The following is a 22,786-nucleotide window of genomic DNA, read 5'->3' as shown; positions in this document are numbered from 1 at the left end:
AAGGCTCACGAATCCAAGCAATGTGAACAGCAGTTGGTAAACTCAGTCAGCTCTGTCATTGTGTGTCAGCTAGTCTCTATGACGAGTATTTACGTTTTATGAACTATAAAAATAACTTAGAAATACCTTGTGTTTCTTCTCATGTAGTAAGCCTGGAAAACAGAGGCAGGTCTGTGTCCACGGACTTTCCTTTAAGCTGTCTGATTGCTGGGTACCTAGTTACGATATTCAAGAGACCGTAGCAACTGAATTGTGGATGCAGCCACTCTGAGACTCCTCTGGCAAGAGGGAAACAGTTACTGCTTACATGTGCCCTGTGACTGTCCCTGCAATGAGAACAGAGAAGCTGTAGATGGAGGGGGGGAGGGGGAGAAGAGGTAGGAAAAAAGGGAGGGCGGAAAGGAAGAGAGAGACTAATGGACTCCCCAACCAAGCCTCCAGCCTGAGTCCGTGCCCTGTAACGTGGCACTTCTCCTTCCATCCCTGTTGTCGTCTTACTAAGCACTTGACTGTTCCTTCGCAGAAGACTGTGGACTGGGCTTTGTAGGTGTGGGGTTTTTGTTTATCTGTTTGTCTTGTTTTTGTTTTTGCCTATCTTTATTCTCCTTCTTGATTGGCCATTGGTTTGAACTTCGTTGATTATTAAGTTCATCTAACATATTGAGCATTTTCTACAGGTGATGTGTTCCAGTATTAGCCAATCACCAGAGTTAAACAGAAAAAAGGCGTATTGCCTTTTTTACATTTCCAGGGATGAGAGGTCGAAAGTAAACTGGGTATAAACAGATACAGCTATGCTAGATAATGTTATGGACTGGATGTGTGTGTGCTCACAAACCTATGTGGCAGTCCTAACCCCCAGTGTGGTTACATTTGAAAATGGGACAAGCTTCCAAGGATGTATTTCAGGTCGTATGAAGACCTGAGAATGGGACCCTGGTCTCTTAGCATTAGTGTCTTTGCACCAAGAGGCACAAGAGAGCCCATTGCTCGCCTCTGCATAGGCACAGGCGAAAGGCCATGTGAGGACATGGAGAAAAGGAGGCCATCTACGTGACAGGAAGAGAACCCCCCCCCCTTTCTAGAAATCGAGTTGGCCCCCGTCTTGTATTTCCCATTCTCTAGGACTGTGAAAAATACATTCTGTTGTTCAGTCACTTAATCTGTGACATTTTGTTATAGCAGCTCAAGGGGTCTGACACAGTTATGTAGAAAACTAAATGAGAAGGGGAAAAAGAATTCTGGGGAGATAGAGAGGTGGTTTATAATTCTGATAGAATGATTTAGGAAAGTTTGTTTGAGAAGGTGACATTGAATAAAGGTCAAGGAGGGAAGGGAGGAAAGGAGGAAGGGAACAGTTTGGATTGCTGAGGGATGCTCAGGTGGAAGAACCTTGTAGGAGGAAAGGCTAGTGTACCTGTAGTAGTGTGTGAGCTGAATAGAGGACTAGAGGTCAGAGAAGAGGCCGGGGTAAAACCTTAGTGCAATAAGGCTTTGGATTTGATCCTGAGCACAGTAGGAACACGCCTTTGGAGGTGCTGTCTGCAGCAGCCTTTGTATCCCAGGCTGGCTTTGAACTGTTGTGTAGCTAAGGATGAGCTCGAGCTGCAGCTCTTTCTGTGCCTCCACCTCCTGAGTACTGGGATTACAGGTGTGCACCGCTGTTTTTGATTTATGCTTTGCTGGGCATAGAACCACGGCTTTGTGCATGCTAGACAAGCATCCTGCCGGAAGCCACATACCCGGCCCCAGCCCTAGTTTTTAAAGGATTGTACCAGCTGCTAAGCAGGAAAAGGGGGGACTTCAGAAAACATAGGAAGAAACAAGGCAATAGTTTAGCAATTGAGTGAAGCAGGGTGACTGGTGATGATTGGTGACTTAGGGACATGGTAGCAGCAAAGCTATTGAGAAATGTTTACAGTCTAGGTATTATTGGAAGATTAATCTGACAGGATTTACTAGTGGCTTAAATGCTCAGTGATAGTAAGAAGGTAAATTTCAGGGCTGGAGAGATGGCTCAGCAGTTAAGAGCACTGGCTGCTCTTTCAGAGGACCTGGATTCATCCACATGGCAGCTCACAACTGTCTGTAACTCCAGTTCCAGGGGATCTGACACTTTCACACCAATACACATAAGATAAATTTGAAAGAAAGAAAGACAGAGAGAGAGAGAGAGAGAGAGAGAGAGAGAGAGAGAGAGAGAGGGAAGGAAGGAAGGAAGGAAGGAAAGGAAGGAAGGAAGGAAGGAAGGAAGGAAGGAAGGAAGGAAGGAAGGAAGGAAGGAAGGAAGGAAAGAAAGAAAGAAAGAAAGAAAGAAAGAAAGAAAGAAAGAAAGAAAGAAAGAAAGAAAGAAAGAAAGAAAGAAAGAAAGAAAGAAAGAAGGAAGGAAGGAAGGAAGGAAAGAAAGAAGGAAAGAAAGAAAGAAAGAAAAAGGAGGTAGGTTTCCTTGTTGGAACTGTGGTGGTATTGTGTTCCCCAAAATATTGTGTACCTTAATAAACTTATCTGGGGTCACAGAACAGAAAAGCCACTAGATACTTAAGATAGGCAGTGATAGCACACGCCTTTAATCCTAGCATTCCAGAGGAGGAAATCCATGTGTTCAAGGATACATCCAAGCATGGTGACTCACACTTTTAATCTCAGAAAGGGAGTCTTTAATCCCAGGGAGTGGTGGTAGAAAGCAGAAAGGTATATAAGATGTAAGAATCAGAAACTAGAAGCATTTTGGCTGGTTGAGCATTCAGGCCTCTAGCAGCAGTTCAGCTGAGACCCATTCTGGATGAGGACTCAGAGGCCTCCAGTCTGGGGAAACAGGATCAGCAGAGGATCCGGCGAGGTGAGGTAGCTGTGGCTTGTTCTGGTTCTCTGATCTTCCAGTTCACCCCCAATACCTGTCTGAGGTTTGATCTTATTAATAAGAACTTTTTAAGATTCATACTACATGGAACTATTTTTTTTCTAAGAGTTATTTTTATGTGTATGGATAGTGTGTGTGTGTGTGTGTGTGTGTGTGTGTGTGTGTGTGTGTGTGTGTGTGTGAATGAGTGAGGGTCCAAGGACAACTTTGAGGAAGCAGTTCTTTCCCTCTCCCATGTGGATCCCAGGGATGGAGTCCAAGTCTTCAGGCCCAGGGGCAAGTGCCTTTATCTGCTGAGCCATCTTGTTAAATTTGTTAAGATTTGTTTTGTGGCCTAGCACATAATGGATGTATATATTTCAGAAGAATTAGCATTCTTCTACTGTTCTGTAGGATGTTCTATATATGCCTCTCAAGACTTCCAGATTGTGGGGTTGTTAAGGTTTTCTATTTCCTTATTGATCTTATGTCTGGATAGCTTATTGATTTGTTGAAGCTTGGGTATTTCAATCTCCTATGATCACCCTGTTGTTGTATTTTCTGTCACTATTTGCTGGAAATACTTGGGGTTTTCTTAAGCAGGCTTGTATAAATGTGTACTTGTTGCACGTTGCTGGCAAATTGGCCAGTTATCCCTACAGAACGTCTTTCTTTTGTCTCTGTGGTAGTGTTTGACTCGCCTGTTTAGTTTGGTGTGGATTGTGTGAATGCTTACCACTCATTAGGAGTATCTTTTTCCAGTCTTTCACTTTAATCTTATTTATAACCTCAAGTCCAAAGAACTGATAAGGAAGATGCTATTGCCATTTTCTCATTTCCTGGCTCTCTACAGTCTTTTTCTCTTTTCTCTCATTTTATTTTTTTCCTAGACAACAAAAGATAGTATAATAACTTCTTAGTTGTATGAGTTTAAATGGGTTCTTCCTGTTTAATTTAAAAAAAAAAAATGAGTGCTATTTTCTTTTTAAGACAAGCTCTCATGGTAGCCCAGGCTGGTCTCAAACTGAAGCCTAATGTCTTTCCCGTACATGTTAGTGCCACAGTACCTAGGCAATATTGATTTCTTTTTATTATTATCATTTTATTTTATGTAGTGTTTACATGTGCTGTGTGTGCTGTGCTGTGTGAATATAATGTGTTGTACATGCATGTGGTGTGTTATATGTTATTCTGTGTGTGTGATGTGATGTGTGCATGTGTGTGTTTTGCTCTGTGTGTGTATGTGTAATGTGCTGTGTGTGTGTGTTATGATGTGTGAGTATGATGTGTTGGACATGCATGTGATGTGATTTGTGTGTGTGTGTGTGTGTGTGTGTGTGTGTGTGTGTGTTTAATGTGATATGTGTGTGTAATGTGTGCTGGCATGCATAATCCACAGTAAGTGTTTGGAGATCAGAGGACAACCTTTGGGAGTCAGTTCTCTCCGAGCTTCCATATTGGATTCCTGGCGATTGGATTCAGGCTTGCTTGGGAAGCACTTTTACCCTCTCAGCCTTCTCACCCGCTCAAGCTTAATCTCTGTACAAGGTAAATAGTGTGTTCAAGTTATAAACTTTTCAGTAACGATAAGGTTTTAGTGCAACCTGGAAAAATGAGATCCATGTTTGGTGTGTGCTGTTTCTCCTTTTTTTCTCTCATCTAGTCTCTAAATTACAATCTTTGTCATATAATTATGATACACTGACGGTTTTGTCCAAAAAAAAAAAAAATCTCATGAAATCAGTAAACTCAGATTTATCAGTGAGCTCAGTGGCCTTTTTTCAGACAAGTTTTAACACCACCCTCTTGTTGTATTGTTTGTTTTGTGGTAGGCGAGGTTGGACGTTGGATCTTGGAACACGGCAGGCAAACATGCTACCTCTGAGCCGTGTCCCCAGCCCTTTTCTTACTTTTTACTTTGAGACATGGTCTCACTAAGTTGTCTTGTTTGACCTTGAACTCATCCTGTAATCCAGGCAAGCCTTGAACTCACCATCTTTTTGCCTCAACCTCTTTAGTATCTAGAATTGCAGGCCTGCACCACCAAACACAAGTGGATCTTTTGTTTGTAATGTGAAAACTCTTCAGTGGAAATTTTGCACGGACTGCTTCCTTGTTATTTCTTAAGCTTTTCTTTTTCAGTAGACCTCTTCTCATCTAACCATGCAGTGTGTGTGCATGTCCTACCTGAGCAGAGTGAGTTTGGTCAAGACCTTGGCACACTTGTGACCTGAAGTTTGGTGGTGGTTGTTATCTCTGAGTCAAGAAATCCATGATGAAATATTATCTTTGTTTTCAATTCAAGGAAAATGGATATATCATTGTGTTAAATTCTGTTAAGTATCAGCAATTATGGAAACTTGTAAGACATTTCATCTGGTTTTGTTTACTCTAGAGATGGTACTTCCATCCAGTTCTACACTAGCTATTCCATAGAGAAATTTAAGTAATTTAATGTTGTTCTGTACTTCATTGATTCCTTTTTTACTATCAACCTTTTTCTACCAATTAAAGATCCATTTTGACCCCTCCATACACACTGTTGTCTGAATTTGTCAAGAGGGTTTTTGTACTTTCTAACTCCAGACATAAGATGTTTATTTCAAATTCTAGCAACCAATTCATGAGGCATTTCAAATAGAAAATACTTTCAGATAATGACAGTCCTATAATTAGAACATAATATAATGTTATGGGGAAGTTGAGTTATTGATCAACCCTAATCATTGAGTAAATAACAGTGATAGGGAATTTGGTTTACAACCTTTTAAATTGTGTTTATAAGAACAATAAATTATCTTAAGAAAATAAATGAGGTTTTATTCATTAGAGAATTTCAATTGGTTTCTTGGAATGTAGTTACATTGTAATAACTAGTCCACAGTGCAGTAGAACTCATGACATTCAAAAGTATAAAACAATTCACTTTAAATTATTGTCTCCACAACTGATTTTTGTCTTTTTCATTTACTTAGTTTTTTTTCATTTTTGCTTGTTTACATTTGCTGTATTTCATTTTCTACCTTATTGAAAATAATGCCTAACTCTATGTTCAAATTTTTAACATAACAGCTATTCAAGTGATTGATGTATTTCCAACTATTACTCTTGCTTTGTTGCATACATTTTTTTTTTTTTTTTTTTTTAAAGATTTATTTATTTATTATGTATACAGAAGAGGGTGCCAGATCTCACTACAGATGGTTGTGAGCCACCACATGGGTGCTGGGAATTGAACTCAGGACCTCTGGAAGAACATTCAGTGCTCTTAACCTCTGAGCCATCTCTCCAGCCCCTGTTGCATACATTTTATTGTGTTCCTCTCACCCTCATGTGTTTAAGTTGTTTTAAGGTTGGGCTTTTTACTCACTCTTATTTTTAATCTAACAATACATTATTAAAATGTATATTCATTATGATACAGATTGAAATTTGATTTTTTTTTATTCTAGCATTTGTAATTTATAAATAAAGGTCTTTGTTCAGCCAGACTGCAGAATTAATTTTCTCTATCTCCTTTTAGCTATTAGAGAAATTAAGAGACCGTTGGGTTTCCACTGGCTTATGGCATAGTTTGGAGTCAGTGAAGACAGTCATCGCAGAACCGCAAAAAGGAGAAAAAGCTGATTTTGATGAATTGCTGCAGGTGTACTATGATGCCATCAAGTTCAAAGGAGAAAAAGGTAATGGGAATTAACTTCATGGTCAGTGAAAAGGCTTTTTAAACTGTAAAGCAAGGAGAATTTGGTGCTATTAAAAAACATCATTTTATATTATCTTTTTAAGTGAATTGTACCTGGGGAAAATTATATTTTATAATCTTAGGTTAAATAAAAAGAACATATATATTCAGATATTAAACCACATTTTACTTTATACTACCTGAAATATTTTGTGCAAGAAGGAAGGTAAGGTAGACATAAATACCTTCCTAACTGACCCGGTAAGGGCTGTAGATTTTACACAGATAGTGTAGTTGGTGCTTACAGTCTACCAAATAAGATAAACTTAGAGGGGTTTGTTGTTGTTGTTTGTTTTTAGCTTTTGTTCTGTTTGTGTTGTTTGAAACAGGGTCTCACTGTGTGGACCAGGCTGGCCTCAGACTCACAGAAATCCACCTAACTCTGCCTCCCAAGTTAAACTTAGGTTCTTCAAACACCAAGAGTAGTGGTGTTTGACTGTAACCTCAGCACTCAAAAGAAGTGGAGGAAAGAGGGAGGTACATTCAGGCCAGTCTGTGTTCAGATCCTGTCTCAGACACTAGCAAGTAACCGAAGACTCCATCTCCACATTTAAAAGAGTTGGGTGTGAAAGCTCATAGCAGTAGTCTAGGAACAATGCAACAATGAAGGCACTGTAACATAATTGTTAAGAAAGTTTTTAAAGATGTGTCTTATAATCTTATGCATACGGGCCTGAGCATATGTGTGCACATCATATGTGTACAGTGCCCAAGGAGGTCAGAAGAGGGCATCAACTCCTCTGGAACAGGTGTTACAGGCAGCTGAGGTACCATATGAATGCTAGAAACTGAACTTGACTCTCTGCAAGAACAGCAAATATAAATACATTTTTAATGACAAGGTTATAATCAAGTATGAGGGCCTATAATCCCAGTTCTTGGGGGAAAAGGGGGATAGGGGGATTGAGAGTTCAAGGCCAGTATGGTTCACATACTGAGATCCTGTCTCAAAGCAAACCAGAAACAAAAACTCCAGACACAGCAATCCAGAGGCAGCTGCAGGAAAATTCCTGCAAGGAGGAGGCTGTATTTGTGCTTTTAAAAGTCATTATTGGATTTCAATTTCTCAGTTAATGCTTGTTCAGTTAATTTGCTGCTGCTTCTGTGCTGTGTATAAGTAACCTTTTATTTTGTTTTACTTTGTTTTGGTTTTTCTAGACAGGCTTTCTCTGTGTAACCACCCTGGCTGTCCTGGAACTTGCTTTGTATTTTGTAGACTTGGCTGACCGTGAATTCACAGAGATCTGCCTGCCTCTATGTCTTGGATGCTGGGATTAAAGATATGCGCCACCACACCTGGCTAGAGTAACTTTAAAAACACACACTTTGTAAATTGATTTGCTACCATTTTCATTTAATTTTGTTTCCATATTTATTTAAAGATAATGAGATTTAAAAATTCTTCCTCAGACTGGCAGTGGTGGCACACGCCTTTAATCCCAGCACTCGGGAGGCAGAGGCAGGTGGATCTCTGTGAATTCGAGGCCAGTCTGGGCTACCAAGTGAGTTCCAGGACAGGCTCCAAAGCTATAGAGAAACCCTGTCTCTAAAAACAAACAAACAAACAAACAAACAAACAAACAAAAAACTGTGCCTCATAAAGCAATCCCTGGTTGCTTTAAACTTACTAAAAATACTTAAGACAAGAATAAGCATTTTCAGAGATATTTGAGTGTGCTTCTTAAAATGTTGAATTCCTGTTGCTTAAGATGGAGCCCTTCTCATAGCGGTTTGCCGTGGCAAAGTGAGCGAGGGTCTGGACTTCTCCGATGATAATGCCCGTGCTGTCGTAACAGTAGGAATTCCTTTTCCAAATGTGAAAGATCTTCAGGTAAGTCATAAGAGCTTTGAGGAGCTCTGTCTGTGTGCTTTGTCTGAATTAACTCTTGGTTTTTCTTGAGTCCTCAGATACTAAATCTCTGGATAACTGAATGAATGAGAGTATTTTAGGAGGAAATGTTTATTTTATTTTATTTTTTTTATTTATTTATTTTATTTTTTTATTTATTTATTTATTTTTTTTTTGGTTTTTTTCGAGACAGGGTTTCTCTGTGTAGCTTTGCGCCTTTCCTGGAACTCACTTGGTAGCCCAGGTTGGCCTCGAACTCACAGAGATCCGCCTGCATCTGCCTCCCGAGTGCTGGGATTAAAGGCGTGTGCTGCCGCCGCCGCCGCCGCTGCCGCCCGGCTGGAAATGTTTATTTTTAGCATATCATTTTGTTCAACAAAAGTGGTTTTGAAAGTGTGGCCTCTGATCAGGAGCAACAGTATCACCTGGGAACTTGATAAACACACAGCAATTTTTTTCTGGGCTCTATCAGGATTTTCTGAGTCAGAACAGTGCTGTAGAAGTCCACAATTTGTGTTCCATCAAAGTTCTTAGCAAGATACTCACAGGTTCCCCTGGGGATTCCAGGGTCCTTTCTTTATCTAGTTCTCTATTGCCGTGTCTTGTAGATCCCATGGTTTTAGCCGCCCCCAAATTCCTTCCAGTCTCTTCCGCTTGAGCTCAGTAGGACCACGGCGTTGAGCTTGTACTTGAGTGGTATGTGCTGTAGGAAGAAAGCTGCTCCGAAGGAAGCTGAGAACAGTGAGTTCACTGAACGATCCCAGACCTCCTGACAAGGCTCGTGTTGTTTGGTGAAGGGATGGGACAAGGTCTCAGCACAGAGATGTGTTTGGACCACAGGAACAAAGGGCAAGGAGTAAGAGGGGAAGACGGAGGGAAAGGAACAAGGGAGAGGGGGGAATATCCGCCCAGACGAACCGAGGACTGCCTCTGGATAGAGAGGAGACAGCCTTGGCCCATAGGAAAAGGCACTTTATAAAAGGAAAGGAGGAAACCCCGTTATGATGGGTTGATTTGTGTTCATTGGGCATGTTAATTAGAGTAGCCAAAAGAAGCTGAATCTACCAGGCTGGGATGACTCCCCAGGGGAGACCTTGCCTTGGAAGAGGTGGGAATGGGGGGGTAATGGGGGGGAGGGCTGGGAGGTGGGAGGAGGGAGGACAGGGGAATCCATGCCTGATAGGTAAGTTAAATTATATATATATATATATATATATATATATATATATATATATATATGACTTTTGGTTGCTGGACTTCAAAAGATGGACCTTGGTAGTCATCCTCAGGAGGAGGAAGTGGCCAAATAAGGGAACAGACCTTGGTGGCTAGCTTTAGGGATGTAATCTAGCAGTTTCTAGCAAGGGGAGAAGGGTAAAGACAAACCTGCTGTTGCCGTGTGTGCTGTGTGTGCCGTGCTCAGGCCTGCTAGGGCCCTTCATTTGGCATCGATGCCTTGAACATGTTTGCTCTATTTTGCTCAAATTTTACTGTTGCTCTAAATAGAAGAGGTATTCCTAAAGCAGTTAGTTCATCTAGCTCACCATTCTCAACCTGTGGGTCATGACCCCTTTGGCAAACTTCTGTCTCCAAAAATATTTACATTACAGTTCTTAACAGTAGGAAAAGTACAATTATGAAGTAGTATTACATTACGAAAATAATTTTATGGTTGGGGACCACCACAACATGAGGAATTGTATTGAAGGGTCACAGCATTAGGAAGGTTGGGAACCACTGGTCTAGACCAAAGTTGTTTTATTATCAGTGTTGGCTTCCTAAGCTTTATTCTGTTTATTCATCGTAGTAAGCACTAAGAGGATGGTGTTAGGCTTCTCCAGAGAAACAGAACCAAGTGAAAAAAAGAGTGTGCATGTGAGTGTTTGTGTGTGTACGCACACATATGCTTGCATATGTCTATATTCATTCGGTTGCAGGAGCTAGCTGAAAAGTTCAACAAAGGCCAAATGCAAGCTGATTGCGTGGCTCTGTTCAAGAAGCTGTTGATGATGTAACCCATGCAAGGTCAAAGGCCAACCATTTCCCCCCGTTTCCCACTACACACACACACACACACACACACACACACACACACACACACACACACACACCAGGAAGGGCCCATGCAAGTTCCAGGGTCCAAAGGCCAATGAACTTGCAGTCTGACGGCCAAAGGCAACAGTAACAGAAAAATGTGTCAGCTTCAGAGGGACAGCTAGAGAGTTTTCTTTGCCTTTTCTTCTTTGTGGCCCACAGCAGAATGTCTTCCTCGCTGAATTTGCTGACCCACAAACCAACATCTGGACATACAGTCAGACACCCAGAAATAATGATTTCCTGGGCCTCCCTCAGATTAGTCACGGGAGCACCCAGTTAGCACCACGGCTGCCTTAGCATCTCTCAGGGAGAGTTGTCTTTTGTTTCCCACAGGCATTTGAAAGTGCTAGCAGTGAGAGAGCCGAGCTGGCCCACTGAGTGTGATCTATATCCTTACTCCCAGGGTCCAGCCAATTAAGGTATCATGCCAAAATAGGAGTTCTTTCGGTAGCATGGTCATTTTCGTTATTATTAGTATGTTAGTAAGCACTGTCAACTATAGATGCTACTTTTAATTCTCTAGGGGAGAGCAGTTTGGGGGTAACATTTAACAGTAAATAAACAATAGTTCTTTCATTAGCTCCTAGTCTTCCAAAAACCTCTGAACTTCTGCAAAATTTCTGCCTCCTTAGGAGGGTGTGTCATCCAGTGACTCATGATCTAATCCTTCTAGAGCTTGCTGGCCTCGACAGCTTCTACTGTCTACAGCTACCAGGGCTACTCATGCCAGCACGCTAGGCTGTGTCTGCTCTTCTGAAATAGCTGGCGTGGCCCAGACAGCTGTTGTGGGTGACGTGTGCTCTGGAACACCCGAGTTCCCTCCCCATCAACAGCTTTCAGGCTAAGTTCTGCAGAAGCACAGCTCCACTGCTGGCCTGCCGCTGTGGCTGCCTATTGCTGGCCTGCTGCTGTGGCCGCCTAGTGCTGGCCTGCCGCTGTGGCTGCCTATTGCTGGCCTGCTGCTGTGGCCGCCTAGTGCTGGCCTGCCGCTGTGGCTGCCTATTGCTGGCCTGCCGACGGCCTGTTGTTTCGCCCTGGCCCTGTAGTGCCGTAGGAATGCGCCTGTGTTACAAGCAACAGCCTCTTTCACCTCATACACTACGTCCTCTTCGAGCATCTTAAATCTGTTTCCCCTTAAACAGATTCCTTCCATTTTCACTCATGCTCTGTCTAAGTCTCAGACCTTCACACCCTCTTCAGAAATGGAAAAGATGACAATTTTTTTTTTGGCTAATACTAGGTTACACTATGTATTATCCTTACAACGTAGTGAAGCCCCAGAGTATTCATGTCAGACTTATGATACTCATTATATTTAAGAAGAGAAAGTATCAAAAGGTACTTTATCCTCTCCTATAATTTTTAGTTAAAAAAAAAAGGTTTCAAAAAATGCTGAACATGTATTTGTTATATTATTCCTTGCTAGTTTCTCAAAAATTCTTAAAGTTAAAACATGTTCGTATGAAAAAATTCTTTGTTTCTTTTTATTTCGTTCTACCTTCACTCCAGCAAATGTAACTCTGGGCCTTGCTGCTACACAAAACTTGGGTTGTTAATGCTTTCTTTCTGTTCATCAGTTTTCCCTCTATCCCTCCCTCCTTCTGTCCCTTCCTTCCTTCCTTCCTTTTGGGTGTGGGATGGTGTATGTGCACATGTGAGCATATGCCCGTGTCTGCATATGCAGAAGACATCAGTAGTCTTCTCTATTACTCTCCACCTTACTTTCTTGAGACAGGGTCTCTCGAGCCTGATGCTCACTGTTGTGGCTGGCCCCAGAACTCTATGGATCCCCCTGTCTCCCTAGCATTTAGGTTTCAGGCATGTGTGGCCAAGCCTGGCTTTTTGTGTGGGTGCTAAACATTTTAACTTAGGTCTTCTTGCTTGCATAATAAACGCTTTTACCATCATCCCCCCAGCTCCAATAGTGTTTTCTTTTTCAGCAATATCAGATTAAAGGAAAGTATATTTCCATTGTCATATGTCTAGATCAGTCCTGTGTATAAGTCTAAACCTTAATGACCTGAAGCAATAAGTATTTATTGTAGCTCACACATCTACGGAGTGTGGCTGGCCAGGACCAGTTCCTGAAAAATATTTATTTGTATACCACAATGGAGTGTAAAAGAAATACACGTTTTTTCATAGTTTGGTGAAATCCAGTTAAACTACTTGCTGTTTTAGGAAATTTTTAGCAAATCTAAAGTCATAAAAAGTTTCCCACAAATATTTTCTTCTGTTTTTTTAATATAAATTTTAAATTTAGGTATATGATCCATAGTGAATAGATTTTTATACCCAATACGAAATAAACATCCAATTTTCTTATATCAAAGGTAAGTCCTTTTTAGACAACAAATTGTGGTGGAATTTTTTTTTTCAATTCATCCTTCCAGTCTCTCTCCTTCAATTACAGAGTTTAACCCATTTGTATTTAATGTAGTTAATAGTGAGGAAGAACTTGCCATCGGCTATTTGTTTTCTGTGCCTTGTGCCTTTTGTTCTATAGATCCTTTGCTCCTGCCCTTTTTGTGGTCAGTTGCTCTCGAGGTTGGATGTCCTATAGCCAAAGTGCTTGGGACCAAAGGTATTCCATATTTGCAGTCTTTACTGTGGTCATCCCTCACCTGAAAATCTGAAATGCTCTGAACACTAAAACTTCTCCGACTCCATATTAATCATCGTGTTTCAGACTTCAGGGATTCCAGCCTGTATTTTAATCCCTCCTCCTTCCTTTTGTAGGGTTTAGTCGTTTTGTTAGTGTTTATGTTAAGAGTTATAATTACATAGAGATTCACCTGCCTCTGCCTCCCAGAGTGCCGGGATTAAAAGTATGTGCCACCACACCTGGCTATTACTTTTTAATTTGTTTTTTCTTCTAATTAAAATAGAATTACATCATCTCCTTCCTCCAACCCCTCAAATGCCTCCTCCATTCCCTTTCGAATTCTTTAATTATTATTGTTATGTGCAAGTAAGTATGCAAGTGTAACCTGAGTTTAGTATTACTTGAACCTGTTTTAGGACCGGCCACTTAGGATTGTATAATTTTCTTTCTTTCTTTTTTTAAGACAGAGTCTAAATATGTAGGCTTAGCAGGCCTAGAATGTCTGTGTGACCAGGCTGCCCTCAAACTCAGGCCTGCCTGCCTCTGCCTTCTGAGTGCTGGGATTAAAGACATGTGCCCCCACCCGGGCCTTTATTCCTTCCTAAAGCACATACACCAAGTTTCATTCATTGTGTTCCTTTTGATTGTTTGTGTCTTATCATTGGAGACCAGGGCTAACCTGGGTCTTCTCAGGGTTCCATAGGCTGCATCTCAGCTGTAGTTTGGGATCCACTTCCAAGCTCACTCAGGTTAATTGGCGGCATTCAGTGTCTTGTGGTTAGGGGACCGAGAGTCTTCAGAACTCAGGAGCCACTTCAGTTTCTTGTCATCTACTCCCAGTTGCTGCTGTCGAGCTGTCTTGGAGGTCCTCGCACAGCATGGCAGTCTGTTTCTTCAAGCTCAGAAGGATGCTTCCTTGTACCAGTCAACTCAGACAGGGTATTTAATCTTGAGATTAACTTCCCTTCCTTTGCCGTACAATATCAAGAGAGTGGTTGTCCCATAACCCGTACATACTCCTTCTGTCTGCCTGCCTGCTCTCTCAAGAGTAGATTGATGTGACTCCTCACTTGTTGTCTTGGGGAGTATTGCTGCACTCTTTTTCCATAAAAGGAAATAACAAAATAGTTGATTCCCATAAACTCATCCTCCAGAACTGCTTCAAATTGCTGGACTTTAAACTAGAACTTTATAATTTTGTAATACTGTTTGTCGTGCAGAAGTGAATGGAAGCTATCTATGGGTGAGAACAGTTTCAATATTCTAATAAAATGAAATAGATTAACCTCTGAATTGTTTTTTGTCTTTCATTTGAATTCACAGTTTTAAAAGTTCAGATTCATGATTTGAATTCGTGATTTGAATGAGGAAAAGAAGGCAATGACGTTAATTTTATGGTACTAATTTTTCTTAAGTTTAAGGAAGATTATGGAAGTAAAAATTTAAATACAGCTTAAAATACTGACCTAAGACTTTACAGTCTTGCTAGCGGAGCTTGGCTTTTAGAGAGACAGGAAAATGTATGTTAGAGCCAAAACTATGACTTCTTTGGCTGTGACCAGGATTTCCTCTTCCCACCTTGGGGACTAGAAAAGTAGAGGTAGGAAAATTTCATTTTGGAGCCAAGTGTGACTTGTTTAGTTCAAGTCATAATTTATTACTCACTCTTCAGGGACCTGGAAATAAAGAAACCCACTATGAAATGTTGATAATGGGCTACTCTGAAGGGTGAACATTAAGCTAACTTTCCCAGTGAGGATTTTTTTTTTCACGTCCACCTTTCCCAGATGCTTCTGATCATTCTGTAAGAACATACTTAATTGTATAAAAGTTTAAAAGAAGACTTTCTGCACGCTAGACTGAAGTACTTGAGAGCCATGAGAGGGAACCCAGGCTTTTCTATGAGTAGAGGTTGGTAGGAAAGCATAACTAAGAAAAACACTATTTTCTCTTAATGCAATTAAGTCACATATAACAAAGCCACCTTTTAAATGGGTATCTGAAACAAATTCATTGGCAAATTATAACTACAAAAGCTGCAGCATTAAAATTCAGTCACCCACATCTCAAATTGGTGATATAAACGTAGATACCAGGTTATAACAAAACTATTCAGATTATGAAAGTAGTCAGAATAATGAAACAACCTTTTTCTTTACCTAGCTAGAAGCACAAACTCCTGCAGTGGATTCTGGGAGCACAGCACTACACCATCTCTAGCCCCTTTTCTCCTGCAGATCACAGTCTAGCAAGGAATACTGACATGACAGTAAAACCAGTCAGGGTTGTGCTGAAGGAAATCATAGAGCTATGAGAATGGTAGAGCAGACCTTTATGGGTCACGAAAGGCTTCCTGAGGAAGTGGTATTTAATGTGACACAGGAAAGAAGGTAAGAACATGTAGGTGAGCGGAATGGACAACAGTGTTCTCAAGGGAGAGCAGTTTCGAGGAATTGCAAGAAGCACAGATTTGGGGAACTGGGACATTAGCCTGTGAACTCAGGCTGGGAGAGGTATTTAGACGTTAAATCACCTAAGGCTCTGTATGCCAGTTTCAGGTTTGGGGATTTTATTCTGTGTTATGGGAAAGCAGGTCCTGGAACAGAGCCTAAGATCAGAGTGCAGTGGAGTTCTAGTTGTAGTGTAGCATCTGATGGAGAAACCCACCTGGATCCAGCCCCCATGCCAACATGTGCTTCCCCGGGGGATGGCCGTGTATATAAACTTAAAACACTGTAATGCTAAACTCAGTAACGTTTAGGAGTCCCGCAGTTTATAGTTGGAATGGTTGGAAATACTTAGGCCTAATGAGTTCAGCTTCCATGACTTAAGCCTTACTTTTCAGAACATCCTTTTCTAGCTTAAAAAAAAAAAAAAAAAGGATAACTTGGCCAAAACTACTGAAATTCAGGTTATAAATATATCTTAAATTAAAAAAAAATATTGGTTTCAGTAAGCAGCCTGAGCTGGCCACTTCTTTGTTTGCAATGGGAAGTGAAAACAACACCCTTTGAGAGACAGTGAAGACAGTGAATAAAAGAAAGATCCGTACAATACATGATGAGCTGCTGCAGTTACTTCTCTCCCCTCCCCCTCCGTGCTAGAACTTGACCCCAGGGATTGCACTGATCAGGCAAGCTCTGCCGCAGAGCCACGTCCCCAGGATTCACCGTCTGTATTCCTTAAAGGCATGAAGACAAATAATGCTTGATATTTTGAAAAATCCTAAATTTGTTTTCTTTCATTCCTCTGATGTCTTTTGCAAACACAGGAACTTTGTAAATTAGTTTTGCTCTCAAACTAGTTCAGCGTCTTTGGACTTATGTCACTGGGGGACATGGAAGATTGTCTGGGACTTGTGTTCATACTCATTGGTCAACACAACATAATTAGCAGCACCTCCTCCAGGGGAACTCGGGAACTGGTTTTTGACTTCTCTAAAAAGAAGTGTGATTTTGCTCCTCACAGGTGAATTTGAGTTGTGGATTTTAACCACACAATCTTAGACCAGGAAGCGGTGGAGGGACCACTTCGTTCTCTGCCAGACCTCCTCTAAAACTGTCGCTCACAGGCGTGTAGATGGGCTTCTGGGGCAGTCACTCCAGTGTTCCAGTTATACAGATTTCAACGTAGCAGATGATATATACGTAATGTGTGTCACTCTTTACAATATCAGTCTTCCTGGTTTTGACTTAATTTAATGATTTGATTAAAAACAGGTGTACATTCCTATAATCCCAGAACTTGGGGGCTGAAGCAGGTGGATCAAGTTCAAGGCCAGCCTAACCTACATAAGGAGACCTTGAATAGCTTGAATCCTTGGAAGTGGGTGGTGTGATGCTTTCTAAGTAGTACATAAAAATCAGTGTGCAGGGGAATATAGTGAGCTGTACAGTAGCTCATTTTTCCTACTGCATCAGTTTAGTAGATTTGTGGCCTTGGTGTCAGAGTTTATCAAGCATGGCACTGTCAACCTTTTGTCTACTACACTGTAGAATGTTTAGTCAAGCCTCTGCCTTGACCCACTGTGCGCCAGCCCGTCTCCCATCTCCTGCCCTCACCTGCCACATGTGACTGCCAAAGTACATCCATGTTGCAAATAGCTTCTTGTAGGCAAAATTTAGTTGAGCACACTTCTTTACATAGAGCACACATGTATATTGTGAATTAAAATGAGCAATCTACAGTGTGTGTGTGTGTGTGTGTGTGTGTGTGTGTCTCACTGAATCTGGAGCTCACTGATTGGCTAGACGTCCCCCGATTCTTCCATTTCAGAATTACAGGCACTTGCCACCTGTCCTTGTGTTTGTTTGGTTTGGTTTTGGTGAGGGTGCTGGGCATCCAAATTCAGGTCCCTTGCTTGCACAGCAAGCAAGCACTTTACCCCCAGCCGTCTTCTTGGCCCCTGCATTTGTATTAAATTGCATTTTATCAAGTTGGATAAACAGTCTAATAAAGCTTTTACTAAGTCTAAAACATACTAAATACAATAGGTGACTTCTTATAATAATCTCTCGGTGTCTGTACCAGTCACAGCCCTGCTTCTGAGAGGCACTCATTGGCTTCCACATTTTGAGCTGTGTTATCACACATCTATCATATTTTATCATTATTTAAGGAGTTGACTAAGTTCCTATTTGAAATAAGGATTTTAGCTCAGGTAATCTACTTTTCCCTTTTATATATCCTCTCAATATAACATATAACATCTCAATTGTTTTTTGAAAATCTCTTGTCAACAATCACATCATGACTATGAAAATACTGTTCCTTATAGCCAAATATTTTCCTTCCTGTCTCTAACTTGAGAGGTAGTAGTAGTGTTTATTACCCCATCCCCCTTTATCTCTGACTGGTCTCACTATGTAGCCCAGGCTAACCTTAAACATGGCATCTTTTGTTTTTGCATTTCTAGGGATGTAACCTAATCCTCTTGCAAGTGCTCTGCCACTCAGCCTTACAACTCCCGTATTTTTGCCATAAGGAACAGGGTTTTTGCTGTTGCCAACGCTGTCCTGAAGTCATCATCCCCCTGCCTCGGCCTTCCGAGTAGACAGAACTGGAAGTGCGTGGCACGGTCCCCAACCTTCTCTCTCATCTCTGTACTGTACATCTTCTGACTGTTTTCCCTGAGTCCCCTAGCCTCCATTTCCGGTGCATGTCTGTGCTTTTACTGGCTTCCTTTTGAGAAGAGGCTCTGAGGGTGCATCTGTTTGAGCTTCCTCTTCACTGTGGAATCATTTATCAGTCACCCATCTGCATCTTCTGTGTGGGACTTGGAGTGAGATCTGTTTTAACATAACTGAAGTTGAACTTTTTGAAGAACAAGGGAAGAGAGAGTGTTTGAGGATTTTGTTTTTGTTTTTCAACTTTTTAAAATCTCAAAGTCTCCATTCCTTTTACTCTAAAGCATTAGTTTTCAAAATGCTATGATTCTGTCTGTTTTATTCCCTACTCAGTGTTCACATGTAAGAAGCTTTGAGTTGTACACTACTAGCAATAATAGAAAATAATAGCTTTTAAAGTCAAACTTCCGGCGTTTAAAGGCCTTCTTTTCAGGGTTTTGGTCTTTCGAAAAGTTTTTATTTTTACTTTTATTTATTGTGTATATGTTTGTGCATGTGTGTGCACACCATGGCACACGTATGGAGGTCAGAGGACAACTTTCAGAAGTTGACTCTCACCTTCCATCTTGTTGAAACAAGGTCTCTCGTGTTTCTGCTGCGACGCTGTGCTGTGTGCTCCAGGTTGCTGGCCTGCTGGCCTTAGGTGTCCCTACCTCCCATCTCACCGTGAGAGAGCTGGGGTTACAGATGCAAGCCACTGCCTCCAGCCTGGGCTCAAAGTTGTCGGACTTGCATGGCAAATTATTCCACCCACTGAGCAGTATCTGCAGCTTCTTGTTTTAGAAGATAATTTGGATATAATAGGGATCTAGACAGCAACAGTGTTCTACTGTAGAGTTCAGAAATTGAGTTTTAACATTTTAGGTATATATTCATAGTGTGTGTGTGTGTGTGTGTGTGTGTGTGTGTGTGTGTGTGTTATGGGAAGCAGGAGAGCACAGTGTCCTGTTACATACCTTGAACTCAGAATCCTTCTGCCTAGCCCTGGGACTGATGGGGTTATGGGCATGGACTCCCTCCCATGCTGCTAGCTTCAGTGTCCTCCAGTATTCATTTAATATATTTTTTCTCACATTTATTATCTTTTCTTGCTTGTGTTCTTAAACATTTGATCTTGCAAAATGTGACTCTGGATTTGGTGTGTTGTCACTGGAAGCCCCAGGGTCATTATGACCCTTGCTGTATCATATGACATTCACAAGCGTTTTCCATAAGAGGTCCTGCTTTCCACCAGAGAGTTAATAGTTGTGAACATAAGCAAACGTAGGTCTTTATAACACACTGAATGAAATACTGCTCATTCCCCTTAGCAAAGTCTCTTAACATTGCCTCATTCTTTAAGAACCTGTGGTTCTGTTTATAACTTCACAGTGCTTTCTTACATAAGATATAATTACAGAATTATTTTTGCGTGTGTGAGAGATGCAGGGCCTGGAGAGTAGACTCACCTTAGCTAAGCATATCTTCTACCATGGAACTACTTCTCTCACATAAGATAATATTTCATTTTGCATAGCTATGATTGCTAGATTTTCCCCACTAATTGTGACTTTTACAAGAGAAACACTAGAATGTAAAATACTTGAATAAAACAATGTTTAAATTAATACAGGCATAATCATACACTCATTCTCAAATGTCTCTCCATTCACATATTTTATGTAACTGCTTTCAAAAACAAATCATAGATTACAAAGTGACCAAAAAGTATTAGAAGACATATTAAAGAGTATTTATGTAAGCCATAATTTCTCAGAACATTTGTGATCAGTTGCAAAAGTTACTGAGAAAAAGATGTTTCAAAACTGAACAGTGTTCTCTATATAGTCTGCTGATGTACTTATTTTCATTGTTTTTTAACCATACAATGAAACCTTTATCAACATTTTTAACAGAAGTTCAGCTGTTACTGAAGCTAAAAATTTCTAAACTTAAATTGGGGTAAATGGCTACAGTGCAGAGTAATGCCATCATTGTCCACTGAGAATGCAGACTGAAGAATTAATAGCCACCCCTCAGACGGAGAACCAGGTGCAGGGTTGACTCTTTCTGAATGTTGTAATCAGAAAGAGTATGGCCATCTTCCAGGCGCTTGCCTACAAAGATGAGCCTTTGCTAGTGGGAGTGAAGGATGCCCTCTTTATCTTGGATCTTGGCCTTCATATTCTCAATAACACTGGGCTCCACCTCTAGGGTGATGGTATTCAGAAAGATTTGCATTTTGACCTATTAACAAATGTGATGAAACCACAAACCGCCAAATGCATAGAAACATCTAGATGAAAGAACCACGGAACTGGACAAAGCCTCTGTCACTTCATTATTATTCTTTTTTATGAAAGTGCCATAAACTAAAGAAATTTATAAGTCTATATATATATATATATATATATATATATATATATATATATATATTCATTAGTGTACTTAAATAACCAGATGTTAAAACCCTGATTTGAGGTGAAGAACCTAAGGCAATGACTATATAACCTACATAATCCTATGACTTCTTTCATGTTCATGCAACAGTGTATTACAATTGACTGTCCACAGAATATCTATATTGTGTCTTAGAAAATATAAGAAAAGTAAAGACTTGAACCCGCTTACTCCCCCCTCTCCCTTCATTGCTGGATATGGAGCCTAGAGCCTTGCACACACCTTAGGCGAGAGCTCTCATCCTAAAATATAGCCCCAGCCTCCTTCCTCCCTCCTTTCCTTTTTCTTTTGACACAGCAGATCTTGCTAACTTCTCCAGACTGGCCTTGAGCTTGGATTCTTCCTGCCTTAGCCTCCTGAATATCAGGGATTACTACTGGCCAGCACCACTGGCCACTTCACCAACTCACTCTTAGTAGATGATGCTTTCCTGCTTCATGTTCATTGTCTTTTTATTCAGTCAGTGTATGAGGTAAGGTTGGCAGAGATCATTTCCTCTTGTTTATGGGAGAGGAGCCTCAGAAAAGCAGCTTGTGGGGAGAACTCACAGTCTACAGGCCACGTGCCTTCCCAGCTCTGCTCCCCTCCTCACAATAGCTTGAGCGGTGGCGTTTTTCAGAGATGCTAACTGAAGCGTTTGCATGTATATCTAAGCAATATCTTAACGTGTCTAGCTTTACTAAATTGCCATAATGTCTATGAGTCTATAAAGTTTTAAACTAAGTCCTTTCCAGAAGAGGCATAGTACAGTTTCCTTCATGACTTAAAAAAGCTAGCTGTTTTCTTTTTAATAGAAAAATATTAATTTCCCCTTTTGCCCTGTGCTTTATCTTGACAAATTAGTTGGATAATGAAAATTTAAGATTCATTCCAATTGAGATGTTTTTGTGTCATTATTATCAAAGGATTTACTCGGGAGTACCCAATTAAATATTCCAAGGGGCTGCCACAGCTAAGTTGCTTTAAGTAGTGGTGGTGGCTGTATAAAGAACAGAAGATACCTGACTTCTCCCTCTGGTTTCTTTCCTGGGGTTTGAACCTAGAGCCTTGTATGTGCTGGACAATATCTTTCCTTGAGCCCAGCTGTTTCTTAAATGTCAAATTTCAGGTGTTTTTTTCAACATCTACAATTTATGACACAAAGTTTAATAGATTTCTCTAAAAAGGGATCTTATCCAAAAGCAGTCTTGAAGCACATATGAAGTAAGTTATATTGCTGTTACTATGTCTTAGTTCTTATTTCTTGGTAGATTATTGTGGGTAAGTTCTAATGTAACAGAAAGTAACAATTGAAAATGGTTTTTAATGTGCTTCTTTATATTATTATTATTTAAAAGGGAGCCTGGCTTCTTAACTCTTGGCAGAAACTTTTTTCCCTCATTTAAAAAAAAAAATGTTCTATATTTGGTTAACTTGGTGTTTCAGAAATGTTGAAAATATGCCAAATGAAATAAAACTAGTTACACTCCTTTTATCTAGCCAAATTATTCCACATTACAAGGTCTTGGGCTCAGTTGAGAGCTTGAACTGTTGGAATTTGTATTGTGATACAATGATAAAAGTGTTTACACTGCAGTGCACTCTGAACAGTAAACGTCTCTCATGCGCTGTCTTTGTCTCCAGCTTTGGTTTGCTGTAAATGCCACCACAATTAAACCATTCTTCTTGAATGTTCATTTTCTTAAAGGATGCTTTCTTAATATTATTAATTGATGGCTTTAGATTATTGTTCTTTTTTCATTTGGAAACTTGAACTTGTAATTTTTTTAATTTAATTTGATTTTTTTCATACAAGTAAATATTATATATTGAACATATTCTCCCATACCTCCTACCCTGACTCTTCTAATCACTCCCTCTACCTATTTGTCTCCTTTGGCTTCCTAGGCCAGTGGTTCTCAACCTGTCATGACCTTTTTGGGGGTCAAATGACCCTTTCATAGTGATTGATTGCCTAAGACCATCAGAAAACACAAATAATTACATTATGATTCATAACAGTAGCAAAATTATAGTTATAAAGTAACAATGAAAATAATTTTATGGCTGGGGGTCACCACAGCATGAGGAACTGTATTAAAGGATCACA

General features: G+C 40.5%; 1 protein-coding gene across 1 annotated transcript in view; it reads left to right on the top strand.

Annotated features, from left to right (window-relative positions):
• The window catches only part of Brip1 (BRCA1 interacting protein C-terminal helicase 1), a 143,595-nt gene that overhangs the window by 90,677 nt on the left and 30,132 nt on the right, over positions 1 to 22,786 (top strand). The window contains exons 15-16 of the mRNA XM_028878291.2: positions 6,363 to 6,522; positions 8,291 to 8,412. Coding sequence (XP_028734124.1) covers positions 6,363 to 6,522; positions 8,291 to 8,412 — 282 coding nt within the window. The remainder of the gene's footprint in view (positions 1 to 6,362; positions 6,523 to 8,290; positions 8,413 to 22,786) is intronic.

This window comes from Peromyscus leucopus, chromosome 8b (assembly GCF_004664715.2).
Source record: "Peromyscus leucopus breed LL Stock chromosome 8b, UCI_PerLeu_2.1, whole genome shotgun sequence".
Taxonomy (NCBI): Eukaryota; Metazoa; Chordata; class Mammalia; order Rodentia; family Cricetidae; genus Peromyscus; species Peromyscus leucopus.
The sequence above is the reverse complement of the archived record's forward strand: the minus strand, read 5'-3'. Positions and strand labels throughout refer to the sequence as shown.